Source organism: Phocoena phocoena, chromosome X (genome assembly GCF_963924675.1).
Source record: "Phocoena phocoena chromosome X, mPhoPho1.1, whole genome shotgun sequence".
NCBI classification, from domain to species: Eukaryota; Metazoa; Chordata; class Mammalia; order Artiodactyla; family Phocoenidae; genus Phocoena; species Phocoena phocoena.
Genome location: NC_089240.1, coordinates 31,729,581 through 31,753,005, shown reverse-complemented (window position 1 = coordinate 31,753,005; position 23,425 = coordinate 31,729,581). Strand labels below are relative to the sequence as shown.

At 36.6% G+C, this 23,425-nt stretch overlaps 1 protein-coding gene across 1 annotated transcript in view; it reads right to left on the bottom strand.

Annotated features, from left to right (window-relative positions):
* The window catches only part of CFAP47 (cilia and flagella associated protein 47), a 503,782-nt gene that overhangs the window by 329,755 nt on the left and 150,602 nt on the right, over positions 1 to 23,425 (bottom strand). Inside the window, 2 exon segments of the mRNA XM_065900147.1 lie at positions 14,410 to 14,461; positions 20,086 to 20,180. Of these exon segments, the coding sequence (XP_065756219.1) occupies positions 14,410 to 14,461; positions 20,086 to 20,180 (147 nt within the window).

Sequence of the window (23,425 nt, the reverse complement as noted above, 5' to 3'; positions counted from 1 at the left end):
AAAGTGTCATCAATCACCAATGCCTGCTAGAATAAAACGGCAGATGTTACAGGATAGCACAAAGAACAAGGACAAGATCTCACTAGGTGTGATTAAAAGAAATCTTAAGTTAATTAGAGACCCACATCTCTCAAGAGGCTGGGAAAAGTAAACAAGTTGCTTTCTGTGCTGCTTATTACACTGTCCTTCCAAAGCCCTGTGACCTGGGGGTGAGAAGTTATGTTAATAAGATTATTGGAATCATGGTTTGCACATAAGTGGGGGTGTGTGTGTAAAAAAGTTAGACAGTGGATCAGATTTAGGACAAAGGGATTCGGTCGGGGCCAGGGGTGGAGAGAAAAACAGACTTTCAGTCAAAAATCAAAATGCTACCATTGTGGGCTTCCCTGGTGGCGCAGTGGTTGAGAGTCCGCCTGCCGAGGCAGGGGACACGGGTTCGCGTCCCGGTCCGGGAAGATTCCACATGCCGCAGACCGGCTGGGCCCGTGAGCCATGGCCGCTGAGCCTGTGCGTCTGGAGCCTGTGCTCCACAATGGGAGAGGCCACAATAGTGAGAGGCCCACGTACTGCAAAAAAAAAAAAAAAAAAAAAAAAAAAAATGCTACCATTGTAACTTGTCCAAAAGGAGACTAACTTGTCCTAACAGTTTTCTGATTAAAAAAAAAAGACTAGAGGAATTTTTTAGTTATTTGAAATGTACAGATGCAGAGAGATACCTCTTATCCCCACATTTAAAAAAATTTATTGTGATAAGAACACTTAATACGAGATCTACCATTTTAACACATTTTAAACAGTATTTTTATATGTAGACACAATGTTGTACAGCAGATCACTAGAACTTATTCGCCTTGCATAACTGAAACTTTATACCCACTGATTAGCAACTCTCCATTTCCCCCTTCCCTAGCCCCTGAAAAGTACCATTCTATTCCTTGTTTCTATTAGTTTGACTAATTTAGTATCTCACATAAGTAGAATCACGCAGTATTTGTCTTTCTGTGACTGGCTTATTTCACTTAGCATAGCGGAAGTGCAGAGTCTTAACCACTGAACAGACAGGGAAGTCCCCCTTTTTAATGATGAATAATATTCCATTGTAAGGATATACCATATCTTCTTTGTCCATTCATCCGTCAGTGACATGCCCCAACACATGCACAGAATCCCTCGGCAAAGTATGGGCAACTTATTGATTTAAAGCATTTAAGGAAATCACTGTTTAATCATTAGATGAGCTCTAAATTGAGAGTTCAGTGGACACATAAGAAAAAGAATACAAATCTTATAGAATTAGTTCTGTAATGTCATTAACAAACAAACAGTAACAATAATAACAACAAACCAAAAATTGCAACAACTACTGAGTGGAAGTGAAGTTCTCATTTCCATGGTAGCCATATTACATTACTTATAATGCCCCATTTTCAAAAATAAAATTTGAGACACACAAAACACCAACAGTGAATGATCTATACGCAGGAAAAAAAATTGTCAGTAGAACCTGTCCCTGAGAAAGTTCAAACATTACACATACACACACACATTTATATATAAATATATATTATACATAAATTGCAGAGTTGATGTACAGTAAATGAAATGAAAAATTCATTCAACATGGTTTCACCAGTAGATCTAAACTGACTAAAGAATCAGCCAACATGAAAAAAATGTCAGTTGAGTTCCTCCAGTATGAGGAACAGAAGAAAACAGAATGAAGAAAACTAAACAGAGCCTCAAAGATCTACAGGACAATATCAAGTAAACCAATATACACAAAACGAGAAGCCCAGAGATAGAGAAAGAGAGGGCAGAAAGACTATTTGAAGAAATAATGGCCAAAAACATACAAAATTTGATGAAAACCATTAAATGAAACATGTAAGAATTTCAATGAACTCCATGTAAGATAAATTCAAAGAGATATACTCAGACATATTTGTCAAATGGCCAAAAACCAAAGGAAAGAGAGTCTTCAAAGCAGAAAAATAAAAGTGACTCATTATATATATGGGATCTTCAATAATGTGAACAGCTGACTTAACAAAAACCTTGAAGGCCAGAATGCAGTATGAAGACATATTTAAAGTACTGAAAGAAATAGACTGTCAACCAAGAATTCTATATCCAACAAAATTATCCTTCAGAAATGAGGAAGAAATTAGGACATTCCCAAATAAACAAAAACTGATAGACTTCATCACCAGCAGACCTTTTCTAGAAGAATACTAAAGGGAGCCCTTGAAACTGAAATAAAAGGAAACTAGACAGTAAACTGGATCACAGAAAGAAATAAAGAGGTAAAGGTAAATATATGAGTAAATATAAATGATAATATAAATGTAGTTTTATTTTTATTTTCCTTGACTATCTGATTTTTTTTAAATGCATACTTATTTCACTTAGCATAATGCCCTCCAAGTCCATCCATGGTGCTGCAAATGGCAAAATTTCTTTTCTTTTTATGGCTGAGTAGTATTCCATTGTATATATATATATATATATATATATATATACCACATCTTTATCCATTCATCTGTTGATGAACATTTAAGGTGCTTCCATATCTTGGCAATTGTAAATAATGCTGCTACAAACATTTGGGTGCATGTATCTTTTCAAATTAGTGTTTTTATTTTTTTCGCATGTATACCCAGGAGTAGAACTGCTGGGTCATATGGCAGTTCTGTTTTTAGTTTTTTGAGAAACCTCCATACTGTTTTCCACAGTGGCTGCAGCAACATGGATGCACTTCAAGGGCATTACACTAATTTAAATAAGTCAGATGAAGAAAGACAAATACTGTATGATACCATTCATATGTGGAATCTGAAAAAAAAATGCAACGAATTAGTGACTATAACAAAAAAGAAGCAGACTCACAGATATAGAGACAAACTAGTGCTTATCAGGGGTGAGGGGGGAAGGGGCAATATAGGAGTAGGGGATTAAAAAGTACAAACTATTAGGTATAAAATAAGCTACAAGGATATACTGTACAGTATGGGGAATATAGCCAATATTTTATAATAACTATAAATGGTGTATACCTTTAAAAATTGTGAATCATTATATTATATGCCTGTAACTTATACAATATCGTACAACTAAACTTCAGTAAAAGGAAAAGAAAACCTTAAAACTACACAGAAAAAAAGTGTTGATGGGATTATATTGTGCAAAGATTTAATTTGCATGACAATAATAGTACAAAGAAAGGGGAGCGATATTGGAGCAAAGTTTTTGCATACTGTTGAAATGAACTTGGTGTTACTCTCAATTACATTTTTAAAAGTAAGATGTTACTAGTATTTTCCAGGGCAGTCACTAAGAAAAAGCTCAGAATTTTATTAGGAAAGAAACAAAAAGGGAAGTTAAACGTTAAGCAAAAAGACAAATGTAAATCTTTCCTTAACTTCATTAGTAATTAATCAGTAAATATAAAATAATTCAGTACAGTGATGAAAAGGCTGAGATAAGTAAAATAAACTTTAAAAAATAATCCAAATTCATGTCATCTACAGGAGACACGTTTAGATTCAAAAACACAACTCAGTTGAAAATAAAAGGATGGAGAAAGGATATACATGCAAATAATAACTAAAAGAGAGCTGTGGTGGCTATGATAAATTTAGAAAAAATAAATATTAAGAAAAAAATTGCTACTATAGATAAATAAGGACATTATATGTACTGATAAGAGAACAAACCATCAAGAAGATATAACAATTTTAAGCATATATGCACTTAACAGAGCCACAAAGTACATGACGAAAACCTGGTAGAACTGAAAGGACAAATAAATAACTAAATAATAACCCTATAAAGCTTCAATACTCCACTCCCAATTGTGGGTAAGTCAAGTAGGTAGAAGATCACTAAAGAAATAAAAGACTTAAACAACATTATAAATGAACTAGACCTAACACACATCTATGGAACATTCCACCCAACAAGAGCAAAATACATACACTTCTCAAGTGCATGTGGAACATTCTCCTGGGTAGACCATACTTTAGAGTATAAGGTAAGCCTCACTATATTAAAAATGACTGAAACCATACAAAGTATGTTCTACAACAATGGAACAAAAATAGAAATCAATAATAAAGTGAAATTTGGGAAATTCTCAAATACATGAAAATTAAACAACACACTCCCAAAAAACTAATTATTAAGAAAAGGCAGGAGGAGCTTCAAGATGGCAGAAGAGTAAAACACAGAGATCAACTTCCTCCCCACAGATACCTCAGAAATACATCCACCTGTGGAACTGCTCCTATAGAACACCTACTGAATGCTGGCAGAAGACCTCAGACGTCCCAAAAGGCAAGAAATGCCCCCACGTACCTCGGTAGGTCAAAAGAAAAAACAGAGACAAAAGAATACGGACGGGACCTGCACCAGTGGGAGGGAGCTGGGAAGGAGGAAAGGTTTCTACACACTAGGAAGCCCCTTCGTGTGTGGACACTGTGGGTGGCGGAGGGGGGAAGCTTCGGAACCGCGGAGGAGAGCGCAGCAACAGGGTTGCGGAGGGCAAAGCGGGGAGATTCCCACAGAGGATCGGTGCCGACCGGCACTCACCAGCCTGAGAGGCTTGTCTGCTCACGTGCCAGGGCGGGCGGGAGCTGGGAGGTGAGGCTCGGGCTTCGGTAAGATCGCAGGGAAAGAACTGGGGTTGGCTGCGTGAACACAGCCTGAAGGGGCTAGTGCACCACAGCTAGCCAGGAGGGAGTTGGGGAAAATGTCTGGAGCTGACGAAGAGGCAAGAGACTTTTTCTTGCCTCTTTCTTTCCTGGTGCGCGAGGAAGGGGATTAAGAGCACTGCTTAAAGGAGCTCCAGAGACAGGCACGAGCTGCGGCTATCAGCGTGGACCCCAGAGGCAGGCAAGAGATGCTAAGACTGCTGCTGGAGCCACCAAGAAGCCTGAGAGCAAACACAGGTCACTCTCCACACCTCCCGTCCCGGGAGCCTGTGCACCCTGCCACTGCCAGGGTCCTGTGATCCAGGGACAACTTCCCCGGGAGAATGCACTGCGCGCCTCAGGCTGGTGCAACATCATGCTGGCCACTGCCGCCGCAGGCTCCCCCCACATCTGTAGCCCTCCCTCCCGCCAGCCTGAGTGAGCCAGAGCCCCCGAATCACCTGCTCCTTTAACCCCGTCCTGTCTGAGTGAAGAACAGACGCCCTCAGGTGACCTACACGCAGAGGCGGGGCCAAATCCACAGCTGACCCCCAGGAGCTGTGCGAACAAAGAAGAGAAGGGAAATCTCTCCCAGCAGCCTTAGGAGCAGCAGATTAAATCTCCACAGTCAACTTGATGTACCCTGCATCTGTGGAATACGTGAATAGACAATGAATCATTCCAAATTGAGAAGGTGGAATTTGGGAGCAAAGATATATTATTTTTTCCCCTTTTTCTCTTTTCGTGAGTGTGTATCTGTATTCTTCTGTGTGATTTTGTCTGTATAGCTTTGCTTTCAACATTTGTCCTAGGGTTTTGTTCATCCATTTTTGTTTCTTTTTTACTTTAAAAAATTGTTTTCTTAATAATTATTTTTTATTTTAAAAACTTTATTTTATTTTACTTTATTTTATTTTACCCTCTTTCTTTCATTCCTTCTATTTTTTCTCCCTTTTATTCTGAGCTGTGTGGATGAAAGGCTCTTGGTGCTCCAGCCAGGAGTCAGTGCTGTGCCTCTGAGATGGGAGAGCCAAATTCAGGACACTGGTGCACAAGAGACCTCCCAGCTCCAAGTAATATCAAATGGCAAAAATCTCCCAGAGATCTCCATCTCAACACCAGCACCCAGCTTCATGCAACGACCAGCAAGCTACAGTGCTGGACACCCTATGCCAAACAACTAGCAACACAGGAACACAGCCCCATCCATGAGCAGAGAGGCTGCCTAAAATTATAATAAGGCCACAGACACCCTAAAACACACCACCAGAAGTGGACCTGCCCACCGGAAAGACAAGATCCAGCCTCATCCAGCAGAACACAGGCACTAATCCCCTTCACCAGGAAACCTACACAACCCAGTGACCCAACCTTAGCCACTGGGGACAGACACCAAAAACAACGGGAACTATGAACATGCAGCCTGTGAAAAGGAGACCCCAAACACAGTAAGTTAAGCAAAATGAGAGACAGAAAAACACGCAACAGATGAAATAGCAAGGTAAAAACCCACCAGACCTAATAAATGAAGAGGAAATAGGCAGTCTACCTGAAAAAGAATTCAGAATAATGATAGTAAAGATGATCCAAAATCTTGGAAATAGAATAGAGAAAATACAAAAACATTTAACAAGGACCTAGAAGAACTAAAGAGCAAACAAACAATGATGAACAACACAAAAAATGAAATTAAACGTTCTTTAGAAGGGATAAATAGCAGAATAACTGAGGCAGAAGAATGGATAAGTGACCTGGAAGATAAAATAGCGAAAATAACTATTGCAGAGCAGAATAAACAAAAAAGAATGAAAAGAACTGAGGACAGTCTCAGAGACCTCTGGGACAACACTAAACACACCAACATTCGAATTAAAGGGGTCCCAGAAGAAGAAGAGAAAAAGAAAAAGACTGAGAAAATATTTGAAGAGATTATAGTTGAAAACTTCCCTAATATGGGAAAGGAAATAGTTAATCAAATCCAGGAAGCACAGAGAATCCCATATAGGATAAATCCAAGGAGAAACATGCCAAGACATATAGTAATCAAACTATCAAAAATTAAATACAAAGAAAACATATTAAAAGCAGCAAGGGAAAAACAACAAATAACACACAAGGGAATCCCCATAAGGTTAACAGCTAATCTTTCAGCAAAAACTCTGCAAGCCAGAAGTGACTGGCAGGACATATTTAAAGTGATGAAGGAGAAAAACCTACAACCAAGATTACTCTACCCAGCAAGGATCTCATTCAGATTAGATGGAGAAATTAAAACCTTTACAGACAAGCAAAAGCTGAGAGAGTTCAGCACCACCAAACCAGCTTTACAAAACAAATGCTAAAGGAACTTCTCCAGGCAGGGAACACAAGAGAAGGAAAAGACCTACAATAACAAACCCAAAACAATTAAGAAAATGGGAATAGGAACACACATATCAATAATTACCTTAAATGTAAATAGATTAAATGATCCCACCAAAAGACACAAGCTTGCTGAATGGATACAAAAACAAGACCCATATATATGCTTTCTACAAGACACCCACTTCAGACCCAGGGACACAAATAGACTAAAAGTGAGCGGATGGAAAAAAATATTCCATGCAAATGGAAATCAAAAGAAAGCTGGAGCAGCAATTCTCATACCAGACAAAATAGACTTTAAAATAAAGACAAGAGACATGGACACTACATAATGATCAAGGGATCAATCGAAAAAGAAGATATAACAATTGTAAATATTTATGCACCCAACATAGGAGCACCTCAGTACACAAGGCAAACACTAACAGCCATAAAAGGGGAAAGCAACAGTAACACAATCATAGTAGGGGACTTTAACACCCTACTTTCACCAATGGACAGATCATCCAAAATGAAAATAAATAAGGACACACAAGCTTTAAACGATACATTAAACAAGATGGATTTAATTGATATTTATAGGACATTCCATCCAAAAACAACAGAATACACATTCTTCTCAAGTGCTCATGGAAGATTCTCCAGGATAGATCATATCTTGGGTCACATATCAAGCCTTGGTAAATTTAAGAAAACTGAAATCGAATCAAGTATCTTCTCTGACCACAATGCTATGAGAGTAGATATCAATTATAGGAAGAGATCTGTAAAAAATAAAAACACATGGAGGCTAAACAATACACTATTTAATAGTAAAGTGATCACTGAAGAAATCAAAGAGGAAATAAAAAAAACCTAGAAACAAGTGACAATGGAGACACGATGACCCAAAACCTATGGGATGCAGCAAAAGCAATTCTAAGAGGGAAGTTTATAGCAATACAATCCTACATTAAGAAACAGGAAACATCTCAAATAAACAACCTAACCTTGCACCTAAAGCCATTAGAGAAAGAAGAAAAAAAAAAACCCCAAAGTTAGCAGAAGGAAAGAAATCATAAAGATCAGATCAGAAATAAATGAAAAAGAAATGAAGGAAATGATAGCAAAGATCAATAAAACTAAAAGGTGGTTCTTTGAGAAGATAAACAAAATTGATAAACCATTAGCCAGACTCATCAAGAAAAAAAGGGAGAAGACTCAAATCAACAGAATTAGAAATGAAAAAGAAGTAACAACCAACACTGCAGAAATTAAAAGGATCATGAGCGATTACTACAAACAACTCTATGCCAATAAAATGGACAACCTGGAAGAAATGGACAAACTCTTCAAAATGCACAACGTGGGGAGAATGAACCAGGAAGACATAGAAAATATGAACAGACCAATCACAAGCACTGAAATTGAAACTGATTAAAAATCTTCCAACAAACAAAAGCCCAGGACCAGATGGCTTCACAGGCGAATTCTATCAAACATTTAGAGAAGAGCTAACAGCTATCCTTCTCAAACACTTCCAAAATATAGCAGAGGGAGGAACACTCCCAAACTCATTCTACGAGGCCACCATCACCCTGCTACCAAAAGCAGACAAAGATGTCACAAAGAAAGAAGACTGCAGGCCAATATCACTGATGAACATAGATGCAGAAATCCTCAACAAAATACTAGTAAACAGAATCCAACAGCACATTAAAAGGATCATACACCATGATCAAGTGGGGTTTATTCCAGGAATGCAAGAATTCTTCAGTATATGCAAATCAATCAATGTGACACACCATATTAACAAACTGAAGGAGAAAAACCCAATGATCATCTCAATCGATGCAGAGAAAGCTTTTGACAAAATTCAACACCCATGTATGACAAGAACCCGGCAGAAAGTAGGCATAGAGGGAACTTTCCTCAACATAATAAAGGCCATATATGACAAACCCACAACTAACATCATCCTCAATGGTGAAAAACTGAAACCATTTCCACTAAGATCAGGAACAAGGCAAGGTTGCCCACTTTCACCACTGTTATTCAACACAGTTTTGGAAGTTTTCACCACAGCGATCAGAGAAGAAAAAGAAATAAAAGGAATCCAAACTGGAAAAGAAGAAGTAAAGGTGTCACTGTTTGTAGATGACATGATACTATACATAGAGAATCCTAAAGATGCTACCAGAAAACTACTACAGCTAATCAATGAATTTCGAAAAGTAGCAGGATACAAAATTAATGCACAGAAATCTCTGGCATTCCTATATACTAATGATGAAAAATCTGAAAGTGAAATCAAGAAAACACTCCCATTTACCACTGCAACAAAAAGAATAAAATATCTAGGAATAAACCTACACAAGAAGACACAAGACCTGTATACAGAAAACTGTAAGACACTGATGAAAAAAATTAAAGATGATACAAATAGATGGAGAGATACACCATGTTTTTGGATTGGAAGAATCAACATTGTGAAAATGACTCTACAACCCAAAGCAATCTACAGATTCAACGCAATCCCTATCAAACTACCACTGGCATTTTTCACAGAACTAGAAAAAAAAAATTCACAATTTGTATGGAAACACAAAAGTCCCCGAATAGCCAAAGCAATCTTCAGAACGTAAAAGGGAGCTTCAGGAATCAGGCTCCTGGACTTCAGAGTATACTACAAAGCTAGAGTAATCAAGACAGTATGGTACTGGCACAAAAACATAAATATAGATCAATGGAACAGGACAGAAAGCCCAGAGATAAACCCATGCACATATGGTCACCTTATCTTTTATAAAGGAGGCAAGAATATACAGTGGAGAAAAGACAGCCTCTTCAATAACTGTTGCTGGGAAAACTGGACAGCAAATGTAAAAGAATGAAATTAGAACACTCCCTAACACCATACACAAAAATAAACTCAAAATGGATTAAAGATCTAAATGTAAGGCAAGACACTATCAAACTCTTAGAGGAAAACATAGGCAGAACACTCTATGGCATAAATCACATCAAGATCCTTTTTGACCCACTTCCTAGAGAAATGGAAATAAAAACAAAAATAAACAAATGGGACCTAATGAAACTTCAAAGCTTTTGCACAGCAAAGGAAAACATAAACAAGACCAAAAGACAACCCTCAGAATGGGAGAACATATTTGCAAATGAAGCAACTGAGAAAGGGTTAATCTCCAAAACGTACAATCAGCTCATGCTGGTCAATATCAAAAAAAACAAACAACCCAATCCAAAAATGGGCAGAAGACCTAAATAGACATTTCTCCAAAGAAGATATACAGATTGCCAACAAACACATTAAAGAACGCTCAACATCATTAATCATTAGAGAAATGCAAATCAAAACTACAATGAGATATCATCTCACACCAGTCAGAATGGCCATCATCAAAAAATCTAGAAACAATAAATGCTGGAGAGGGTGTGGAGAAAAGGGAACCCTCTTGCACTGTTGGTGGGAATGTGATTTGGTACAGCCACTATGGAGAACAGTATGGAGGTTCCTTAAAAAACTACAAATAGAACTACCATACGACCCAGCAATCCCACTACTGGGCATATACCCTGAGAAAACCATAATTCAAAATGAGTCATGTACCACAGTGTTCATTGCAGCTCTATTTACAATAACCAGGACATGGAATCAACCTAAGTATCCACTGACAGATGAATGGATAAAGAAGATGTGACATATATATACAATGGAATATTACTCAGCCAAAAAAAGAAACTAAATTGAGTTATTTGTAGAGAGGTGGATGGACCTAGAGTCTGTCATACAGAGTGAAGTAAGTCAGAAAGAGAAAAACAAATACTGTATGCTAACACATATATATGGAATCTAAGAAAAAAAAAAAAAGTTCATGAAGATCCTGGGACAAAACGGGAATAAAGACACCGACCTACTAGAGAATGGACTTTAGGATATGGAGTGGGGGAAGGGTAAGCTGTGACAAAGTGAGAGAGTGGCATGGACATATATACACTACCAAATGTAAAATAGATAGCTAGTGGGAAGCAGCCACATAGCACAGGGAGATCAGCTCGGTTCTTTGTGACCACCTAGAGGGGTGGGATAGGGAGGGTGGGAGGGAGGGAGACGCAAGAGGGAAGAGATATGGGAACATATGTGTATGTATAACTGATTCACTTTGTTATAAAGCAGAAACTAACACACCATTGTAAAGCAATTATACTCCAATAAAGGTGTTAAAAAATCCAATAAAAATCAAAACAGAATACACTGCAAAGACAGATGATCACAAAGAACAGCATAAGTATACATTACTCAACCATGAACATTTTTCTAGAATTATAAACTTTTTGATCTGATTCAGATTTGTACCTTAGATATCTATACTGGTTATAAAGTGGAAACTGTGAAAAATTCATGTACGCAAAGTAGACGAATGGTCATTGGGAAGCATGGCATAAAATCTAAGCCAGAAAATTATACACACCACGTTGATCCTTTTCAGTCACCATCTCAATTAGTGATTTAATTCCAATAATTTTGTGCCCATTTTTCTGATGACAGGTATTTAGGGAGCTTAACAAACAGAAATTTGTTTGACTCTCAAACAGATTTGTTTGACTCTGAAATTTGACTCTCAAAAGTCTGAATCCAGAGACTGTTCAGACTCCCATAGAATACATCATGATGAAACAAGGTAGTCGGCCATTTTTACCAATTAAAAAATAGCTTACAATTATCATTAATATTATAAAGACATTTATGACATATTAAATGCAAAAATATAAGAGCATATGGCAAAAGCAGAATATTATAATGTGCACGTGTTATTCCTCAAATATTATAGTACCGTATACTATAGTATATAATATACTATGTGTATTGTATATTATAGTATAATCAAGCCTTTGCTGATGCAGCTTCCAACTACTTGTGGACTTAAAGAAAACCTATCTAGAATTATCGGATAACTGCTGGAAAGCCTACATCTTCAATGAGAAAAGTCATAACAATCTGAAAGATGAAGCTTTTGTAGTGGATATTTGAGTGAGGTCCAGCAATTCAAATGATACCTATTGCTTGGCATATCACCCACTGGACCAAGGTAACCAGGCCCAATGCCTTTGTTAAAACTGGTGAGAATGAAGCAATCTCTTTTTCAACAGATCTACACATGAGAGAATGGAAGCCTATTTTAAATGACCACATGACTCTGATAATGATTTAGCAGATTTGAAAAACAAGAAAGAAACCAGGTAATCTTTAGAGCACCTGGTTCCAGCCATGCCTAAAGACAGGAAATCTATTCCTAGGTTTTTGCATTAGATGAGTGAAATAAATTAACTTTTACATTTAAGATAGTCTGAATTGTGAGAGGATCCCTACGTCCTTCAAAACATTAAGTTTAAGAATCTCTCACTGGGCTTCCCTGGTGGTGCAGCGGTTGAGAGTCCGCCTGCCGATACAGGGGACACGGGTTCGTGCTCCGGTCCGGGAAGATCCCACATGCTGTGAAGCGGCTTGGCCCATGAGCCATGGCCGCTGAGCTTGCACGTCCAGAGCCTGTGCTCCACAATGGGAGAGGCCACAACAGTGAGAGGCCCGCGTACCACAAAAAAAAAAAAAAAAAAAGAATCTCTTATTAATAAGAACTGCTTAACAATGGAATGGATAAATGTAACAAATTGCTATTGGAAGCAAATGCCATAAAATAAATAAATTTGCTCTTGGGAGCAAATCTCAGATGATTTAAGGACAAACAATGTAAGACAGCAGGAAGAGCTTAGATACAATATATTGTCATGAGAATAGAAGCAAAAGAAAATACAAAAATATTTTTGAAAGAAAAGCAATGGGTGGGAGGAAGAAATAGATCAAAAATGATTATGTTTCCCCCACATTTAGTATTAAACACTTTATCTTTGTAGCTGAAAAGAATAGAACTAAAAGGGAAAAATACAAGGAGTAAACACGATAGCTGCCAGATTAGTGAATCTTCCCATCAAAATGACGACAATGTGTGCCATTCTAACATTATGTAAAAAGTATTAAAATATAATCAACCTGTAGGCTAGCTCCAGATGGAGAGAACAGAACTGAATACACTGTACGATGTTTTCTCCCTTGCTCAGTAGTTGTGGGTTCTCAGAATAATACCATTGAGGACACACTGTTGACCAGCAAACGTCAGAGTGAAGAAAACAAAAAAAAAGAAATGGCAAAGTAAATTTTTAAATATAATTGTAGATTAAAAGGAAAACAAAACATATCAATATTTATGGGATGCACTTAAAGCAGTGCTCAGAGTGAAATTTATAGCTATAAATGCCTCCATCTAAAAGATATTTTAAATCAATACCTAACACCTTGCACCATAAGAGACAAGGGAAAAAAAAAATGATAGCCAAACAAAGTAGAATAGAGAAAATAATAAATATTAGAACAGAAATTAAAGTATAGGAAAAAATTAAGGAAATCAAAAGTTGGTCTTTGAAAACATTACCAAATTTTTAAAACCGTTAGCAAGAATGACCAAGGAAAAAAAAAGAGAGAAGATTCAAATTACCAAAGTCATGAATATAAAAAAGGTAAAATAAATACTAACTTTACAGAAATTTAATAGAAGGATTATAAGGAAACACAATGTACAGCTGTATACAAACAAATTAGATAACCTAGAAAAAATGTGCAAATTTCTAGAAAGACACAAATTACTTAAACTGACCCAAGAAGAAATATAAAATCTGAATAGACTTATAGAAAGGGATCGAAGAAGGAATCAAAAGACTTCCCACTTAGAACAGCCAAAACCCAAACAACTTCATTGGTGAAATGTACCAAACATTTCATGAAGAATTAATATCAATCTTCACAAAAACAGAAATGGAGGGAATACTTCACAGGCCATTCTCTAAGACCAGGTTAAGAGAAATAAACAACTCTGTTTACGGTCAACTGAATTTCAACAAGGTACCAAGATAATTTAGTGGGGAAAAGATATTCTTGTTCTTTATATAATGATGCATATAAAATGACACCTTAATTACTGTAAAAGCATGTTATTCTTTGCAGGGAAAAAACTCAATTATATGCCGTTTTCTAGAAACTGGAAAAAATAATCTACAGTTCATTTAGAAAAGTAAATGTATAAGAATTGCCAAAAAGTTTTGAAATATATGTTTAGTGAAAGAAAATTTGCCATATCAATTATTAAAAGGTTCAAAAAACTTTTTGTAATTAAAAAAAAAAAAAACAGAAGAGTGGAAATATAGATAAATAGACATCCTGGCCAGCTTCCCCCAAAGCAAGCAATCCAAGAGGAAAAGTCAGATATGTTGCAGTGCCTTTTCTGATCTAGCCTTAGAAGTCACATACCATCACATCTATACTCTACATCTTTTTTTGAAGTATTATGTAAAACAAGATCCTGTTCACACATAAAAAATAATAGATTTATAAAGATTATAATATGCAATATAAAATTTAGTTTGTATTGCTGTAGCAACTTGATAGTCCTAGGCACAAAGTCAAGCAATTAAATGTGGTATCATAGATAAAATGTTTTAAAAGTGATGTTAGGCAAAGGGGTATGCAAATATGTTCGCAGCCTGTCAACAACTATGAAAAGTACTCAAAGGAGCTATGCTAGTTAGCAAGGACACAGAGTAACAAGAACCTTCATTCATGATGGTGAGAATGCAAATTGGCACAGTCACTTTGGAAGACAGTTTGACGGCTTCTTATAATGTTAAACATATGTCTACCAAGTGACCCAGTAATCCTACTCTTAGGTATTTTCTTAAGTAAATTGAAAATTTATGTTCACACAAAAATCTGTATGTGAATGTTTATAATAGCTTTGTTCATAATCACCAACCAATGGAAGTAGAAACAAACAAGATTTCCATCAACGAATGTATAAACAAACTGTGGTACATCCATACAATGGGATAAAATTCAGTGACAAAATAAGTAAAATATTAATTCATGCAAAAACATAAGTGAAGATTAAATATATTTTGTTAAGTGAAAGATGCCAGACCCAAATTTCTACATACTGTATAATTAAATTACCTGTCATTCTGGAAATGCACAATTTCGTGGGTGGAAAAAAAAAAATCAATTGCTGCCAAGTGTCAGTGGAAAGAGAAGTAGGTGATTGCTAAGGGGTTATACAGAGAAATTTTAGTGTAATGAAACTGTTCTGTATGGCACTGAAGTAGTAAATAAATTATTCTATACATTTTAAAAAACTCATACAACTATATACTGCAAAGAGTGAACTTAAAGGTATGTAAATTAAAAACAATCAACCAAGATGCTGGGGATCCCAGCATGGACTGTAGACTGTGACAAGTTATATCACAAATGTAGGAAATAACCTCACCAAAGGTAGTGTGGGTCGTAAGGAGTGTCCTAACTAATTCTGGAAAACTGTGTTTTGACTGGAAATTATAAAGCTAAAGACAAAAAGATACTCTTTGTAAACACTGTACCCTAGTTGGAAAATATGTTAAGAATTCTAAAAGGGTACAGGTTAAAAATTCCGAAACTTCTTTACTAAGTCCACCAGGGTTAAAAAATAAGTAAATATATTATAAACAAGAGAGTCAGATTTCTCACTGTCAGAGTTAAAAATGACAAGGGAGAAAGACTGAAATGAACCTTGTGGTGCTGGATTACAGTCAGAGTTAACAGTTTGAATTCATGTTTAGATAAACAAACAGGAAAAGACATATAAATAGATGATAGGTAGATAGACAGATAGATAATTACCAATATATGTGTTCTCATGGATTAGTACACATACAAATACTTCCTTTCTAGGCCAAAAGGGCCTAGAACACGTGACACCACGGTAGCAGCTAGCACACCTAGTGTACAGATCTTGGTTTCTAAATACCATTCTCCTGTAAAAGATAATGAGGTTTCTTCGAGAAAATGTTGACTCAAGAGCTGGAACAACTAAAATAAAAGTGACCCTGGGAGGGAGACCTTCAAGATGGCAGAGGAATAAGACGGAGAGATCACCATCCTCTCCACAAATACATCAAAAATACATTTACATGTGGAACAACTCCTACAGAACACATACTAAACGTGCGCAGAAGACCTCAGACTTCCCAAAAGGCAAGAAACTCCCCACGTACCTGGGTAGGGCAAAAGAAAAAAGAAAAAACAGAGACAAAACAATAGGGATGGGACCTGTACCAGTAGGAGGGAGCTGTGAAGGAGGAAAAGTTTCCACACACTAGAAAGCCCCTTCACGGGCGGAGACTGCGGGTGGCGGAGCGGGGATGCTTCAGAGCCACAGAGGAGAGCACAGCAACAGAGGTGCAGAGAGCAAAGCGGAGAGATTCCTGCACAGAGGATTGGTGCCGACCAGCACTCACCAGCCCGAGAGGCTTGTCTGCTCACTCGCCGGGATGGGCGGGGACTGGGAGCTGAGGCTCAGGCTTCGGAGGTCAGATCCCAGGGAGAGGACTGGGGTTGGCTGCATGAACACTGCCTGAAGGGGGCAAGTACACCATGGCTAGCCGGGAGGGAGCTGCCAAAGAGACAAGAGACTTTTTCTTCCCTCTTTGTTTCCTGGTGCGTGAGAAAACCATAATTCAAAGAGTCATGTACCACAATGTTCACTGCAGCTCCATTTACAATAGCCAGGACATGGAAGCAATCTAAGTGTCCATTAACAGATGAATGGATAAAGAAGATGTGGCACATATATACAATGGAATATTACTCAGCCATAAAAATAAATGAAATTGAGTAATTTGTAGTGAGGTGGATGGACCCAGAGTCTGTCATACAGAGTGAAGTAAGTGAGAAAGAGAAAAACAAATACTGTGTGCTAACACATATATATGGAATCTAAGGGAAAAAAAAAACGTTTTTTAGAACCTAGGGGCAGGACAGGAATAAAGATGCAGACGTAGAGAATGGACTTGAGGACACGGGGAGGGCGAAGTGTAAGCTGGGCCAAAGTGAGAGAGTGGCGTGGACTTATATACACTATCAAATGTAAAATAGATAGCTAATGGGAGGCAGCCGCATAGCACAGGGAGATCAACTCGGTGCTTTGTGACAACCTAGAGGGGTGGGATAGGGAGGGTGGGAGGGAGACACAAGATGGAGGGGATATGGGGATATATGTATACGTATAGCTGATTCACTTTGTGATACAGTAGAAACTAACACACCATTGTAAAGCAATTACACTCTAATAAAGATGCTAAAAAAAAAGTGACCCTGGACCATTTTGTAGCAAAGGAAGTAAGAGAATGCTTTAAAATCATAAAGAAGGGAGTATATCAAAGGGCCAATCTAAAAGAGGTCCTTATGGCCAAAGCTAGAACAGTTTTAGCAACAAAATAAAAAATGTAACATTGGATTAAAACTAAAAGTATGGAATAAATATATGTGAGGTCACAGCGATATATTAAGTAACTAACTAACTAAATAAATAAATGGAGAGAGGAAATAACCTTTCTTACAGAAAAATTCCAAATAATATATGTAAATATCCCCTCCAGAAGGTGGAGCTTGTCCCCTACCCCTTGAGTCTGGGCTGAAATAGATGACTCACTTCCAAAGCATAGAGTGTGGAAAGGGAAAAATAGTTTCTCCAACTTTACAGTGGAGAAACCTGGCATGTATACTGATACCATGTCCTCCCTTCACATGATATGACAAAAAGCATATTTCACCTCTGTGACATTCTTCCCCAAAGTCCATGGAAAATAAGAACTGAGCCTAGTCAAGGTGGAAAATATAAGACAAACTGAAATTAAAGAACATTCTACAAAAAAAAAAAGCCAGACCAGTATTTTTTTAAATTAACATGGTCATAAAAAATTAGTAAGATTGAGAACCTGTCATACATTACAGGAGACTAAATGCAATATGGTATCCTGGATTGGACCCTAGTACAGTAAAAGGACCTTAGTAAATACCTGGTGAAATGTGAATAGTCTGTTGTTTAGTTAATAATATTTTACTAATGTTAACTTCTTAGTGTTAAAAAATTGTTCTCTGGTTGTATAAGGTGCTAACATTGGGGAAAGTTGTGTAAAGTGTATGCAGAAAGTCTCTGCACTGTCTTTGTGATGATGTTCCTATAAATCTGGGAGCTATGTACATGACTTGTGTGCAAACTCATCTTTCCAGTGCAACTCGCTATGAAAATAAAAGCTTCAACCAGGTTTTTTTAAACTTTATTCTTCCAAATTGGAAGTGTGTAGAATGATCCATGCAATTGTCACCACAACAAAATAACACACTTTCTTTCTAAAGCATGACTGATTTAAAATATTCAAGATAAAAAAATGAGGCAATTTTACTCCCAGATGTCTCTAAGTACTGAGACACCTATTTAGCTCTAATATTTGTGTACTTTATAACGAAGTTCATTTGCACCTAATAAAGAAAACATCTTTTAATACAGAAGGTGAGCATGGTATCATACTAGTTATATGAATGCCTCATATTTCTCATTCTGAAATTGAGGAAATGGTATAAGATCTCTAACATACTATCCACTTTCTATATCCTAAGATATCCTAAGAATTGAACTGTTCCAGTCATCTATGGAGAAACATCGTTTAATTAGTTTAGCATGTGTAGTATGGTTATTTTTCTTTATAATTTCATCAAAATGATACATGTGCATAGCTTACACCAATAGTTAAAATACACTTACAAAAAAGTTGGCCTGGGCTTCCCTGGTGGCGCAGTGGTTGAGAGTCCGCCTGCTGATGCAGGGGACACGTGTTTGTGCCCCGGTCTGAGAAGATCCCACATGCCGTGGAGTGGCTGGGCCCGTGAGCCATGGCTGCTGAGCCCGCGCGTCCGGAGCCTGTGCTCTGCAGCGGGAGAGGCCACAACAGTGAGAAGCCTGCGTACCCGCCCCCCCCCAAAAAAAAAAAAAAGTTGGCCCACTCAGCTCCTCCTCATCAACAGTCCTGCTTCCCAGAAGCAACCAATTTTAACCAATTCTTATTTCAATTTTCTCTAACAGTTATAGCCTATTCTAAATGTGATACTGATATAGCTTACTTTAGGATTTTTATTGCTGCCATAACAAATTACCACAAAGTTAGTGGTTTAAAACAAAACAAATTTATCTCATTACAGTCTTGTAGATTAGAAGGTCAATGCAGACATCACTGGACTAAAACCAAGGTGTTAGAAAGAACTGTGATACTTTCCGGAGGTTCTAGAGAAGAATCTGTTTCCTCGCCAGTCTCAGTTTCTAGAGTTCAGACAAATTCTTTAGCTGGTGGCCTCCTTGCACTATCTTCAAATCCAGCAACATCACATCTCTCTGACCCCTCTTCTATCATCACATATCCTTCTGACCACTGTCAGGAAAGGTTCTCTGTTCGTAACTCTTCATGTGATTAGACTGGGACCACCTACATAATCTCAGATAATCTCCCATGCTCAGGATCATTATTCTAATTACACTATACATCAGTAAAGTATCTTTTACAATATAAGGGACTGTATTTACGAATGCAGGAAAACTGATATAAAAGACAAAAAAAGGGGCACTACCAATACAAATTTCTACAATGTATGCCTGAGCTTCTTTATTATGCAAGTCTCTCTTTTTTTTCTTTCCAGATGGATTCATAATTAGAAGAGAGGCAGAAATATAAGAAATAAAGAGTAGATTATCATAGAAGTGACTGTATTATATATCTGGACTTTTTCAATTTTTATTATTGCCTCTCCCATTTCCTCACCTGTATGGAACATATTTCACGTTAATTTTAATCATAGCTTCCATTTGTATAAAGAAAGAGGGATAACCATTCAATTTAATATATTTTGAATAGTCCTATTAAAATATACATATATAAAATAAGTGGCTTTATACATTTGTATACTTTATTACTTCTGAGAAATACGGTCTATATATACATATACATATGCAAGTTCTCTAAAATGAAAGTATTCTTAAAACACATCCTTCAGAATAATCACCTTAATAAAATGGAAACCATAATCAGAAAAAAATTGTAAATTGCATCAATTCTCTATACACACCTGAGTTTTTGTGACACTTTTATTAGGATCCATAGTATGTAATGGGATTTCAAATATAAAATCAGTGCTGGAAAATGTCACTGGTGCTTGCAACACTGTGAGAGGAAAGCAAATACACTGTTAAAATGCTAACAGACATAAGCTCACAGATAATTTTTACTTTACATTTAAATTTTCTACCTATTTTCGTATTTCCAGCCAGAAAACAAAATTGTGTTTAAAAACATTTCAGGAATATCTTGGTTTACCACATCTGTAAGTTCCAATTTTGTAATGGTAGTTAATTACAAGTAAAATATAAAATGTACCCTTGAGTCAATAAAAGAGTATAAAATATACTAAATATTAATCTCAGGAAAAAAAATAGACAAAGTTAAAATGATGTCCACAGTAAAATTTCACCAATGCAGAAGTACAGAGGTGAAAAGAAATATAGAAGGAAAAATTATTGGAATATAGGGAAAATATATAGATGGCATATCAAAAAACATTCTATACATGAAACAGAAAAGTTCTATGGAGAAAATGGCTATTCATGGAAGATTAGGAATGGAATCATATGTAAAAATACATTAGAGAAGATATTATCTGCCGGAAACTCCTATATTTTTAATAGATTTTTAGAGCAATTTTAGATTCACAGAACTGAGCAGAGATTTCCCATATAACCCCCTCACCACTGCCACACACACAGCCTCTTCCATTATCAACATCCTCTACCACAGCGGTACATTCGTTACACAGGAACCTGCAATGACACATCATTATAAGCTAATGCCCACTGTTTACATTAGTGATCATTCATGGTGTACATTCTCTAGGTTTGAACAAATGTATAGTGACATCTATCCACCACTACAGCTTCATACAGAGGAGATTCACTGCCCTCAAAATCCTCTGTGGTCTATTTGTCTCTCTCTCCCCACAACCCTTGGAAGCCACTGATCTCTTTTATTGCCTCCATAGTTTTACATCTTCCAAAATGTTATAGTTGGAATGATACAGTACGTAGGCTTGTGAGATTAGATTCTTTCACTTAGTAATGTACATTTAAGGTTCTTCCATGTCTTTTCATGATGTGATAGCTCATTTCTTTTTAGTGCTAAATAATATTCCACTGTCTGGATGTACCACAGTTCATCCATTCACCTACTTGGATAAACAAGATTTGGAAGGACATCTTGGTTGCTTCCAAATTTTGGCAATTATGAACAAAGCTGCCATAAAATTTACATGCAGGTTTTTGTGTGAATATGAGTTTTCAACTCTTTTGGGTAAATACCAAGGAGAGTGATCTGCTGGATCGTATTATAAGAGTATGTTTAGTGTTGGAAGAAACCACCAAATGCCCAACTGTCTTCCAAAGAAGCAATATTATCTTTCAATCCCATCAGCAATGCAATCTCACTAGCAATTGCATTCACATCAGTTCCTGTTGTTCACATCCTCATCAGCATTTACCATTGTCAGTGTTCTGGATTCTGGCCATGCTAATAGGTGTACAGTGGTATCTTATTGTTGTTTTAATTTGCATTTTCTTGATAACATATGATGTGGAGCATTTTTTCATGTGCTTATCTGCCATCAGTATATCCCCTTTAGTAAGGTGTATGTTCAGATCTCTGAGCCATGTTTTAATTGGTTTTTCATATTGTTGCATTTTGAATTCTCTGTATATGTCTTTTGCAAATATTTTCTCCCAGTCAGTAGCTTGTCATTTGGTATCTTAATACTGTCTTTTGCAGAGCATAAATTTTTAATATTAATTAGGTCCAGCTTATTCTTTCATAGATCTTGCCTTTGTTGTTGTACCTAAAATGTCAATGCCAAACCCAAGGTCATTTTAGAGATGTTTTCCTATGTTATTTTCCATGAGTTTTATAGTTTTGCATTTTACATCACGGTCTTCAATCCATTTTGAGTTAATTTTTGTGAAGGGTATAAAGTCTGTGTCTAGATTCATTGTTTTTGCTTGTGGATGTCCAGTTATTCAGTACCATTCTTTAAAAAGGCTATTCCAAATTGTACTGCCTCTACTCCTTTGTCAAAGATGAGTTGACTATACTTATGCAGGCCTGTTTCTGGGCTCTTTTTTCTGTTCCATTGATCTATTTGTCTAGTTTTGTCAATACTAAACTCTCCTGATTATTGTACCTTTGTAGTAACTCTTGAAGTTGGGTAGTGTCTGTCTTCTAACTTTGTTCTGTTCGTTCAATAACATGTTGGCCACTGTGGGTCTTTTCCCTTTTCATATAAACTTTGAATCAATATGTCTGTCAATATCCACAAAATAACTTGCTGGGATTTTGACTGGGAATGCATTGAATCTCTAGATAAAGTTGGGAAGAACTGCCAACTTGACAATACTGAATCTTTCCATGCATTAACATGGAATATTGCTCCATTTATTTAATTCTTCTTTGATATCCTTCATCAGAGCTTTGTAGTGCTCCTCATAAAGGTCTTATTAAGTATTTTGTTCAATTTATACCTAAGTATTTCATTTTTGTTGGGTGCTAATATAAATGGTATTTTGTATTTAATTTTAAATTTCATTTTACATTACTTGTATACAGGAAAGCAACTGACTTTTGTATATTAGCTTGTATCCTGCAACCTTACTATAATAGCTTATTAGTTCTAGTTTTGTTTTCTTTTAATTTACTCAGATTTTCTATAGACAATCATGTCACCCACAGACAAAGGCAGTTTTAGTTCTTCCTTCCTAATCTGTATACCTTTCAATTCCTTTTTGTGTCTTATTGCATTAGCTAAGTCTTCCAGTACAATGTTGAGAAATAGTGGTGAGAGGGGATATCCTAGCCTGGTTTCTGTTCTTAGTGAGAAAGCTTCAAGTTTCTCACCATTAAGAATGATGTTAGCTGTGGGGGGTTTTCATAGATATTTTCTGTCAAGTTGAGAAAGTTCCCCTCCATCAGTCATTTACTGAATTTTTTAAATGTATATATGGGTAATGGATTTTGTAAAATGTTTTTCTGCATCTACTGATATGATCATGTGATATTTTCTTCTTTAGCCTGTTAATGTGATGGCTTAATTTTTTTTCTTTCTAATAAAAAAGTTGTATGTTCTTCATAAAGAAAACTGTAAGAACACAAAAAATCACCCCCCCAAATTATCTATACTCTACCCACTCAGAAATCATTACTGTTTATGTTTTGTCTACATACAATTTTTCATATACACATATATATTTCCATAACCCAAAAGTGGGGCCATATAACCACATTTTGTAATCTGCACTTTTTTTAAACAAGATATCATGAATTTTCTTAGAAGTACAGCATTCCTTAATAAACTCATAGTATAATCTAATTAC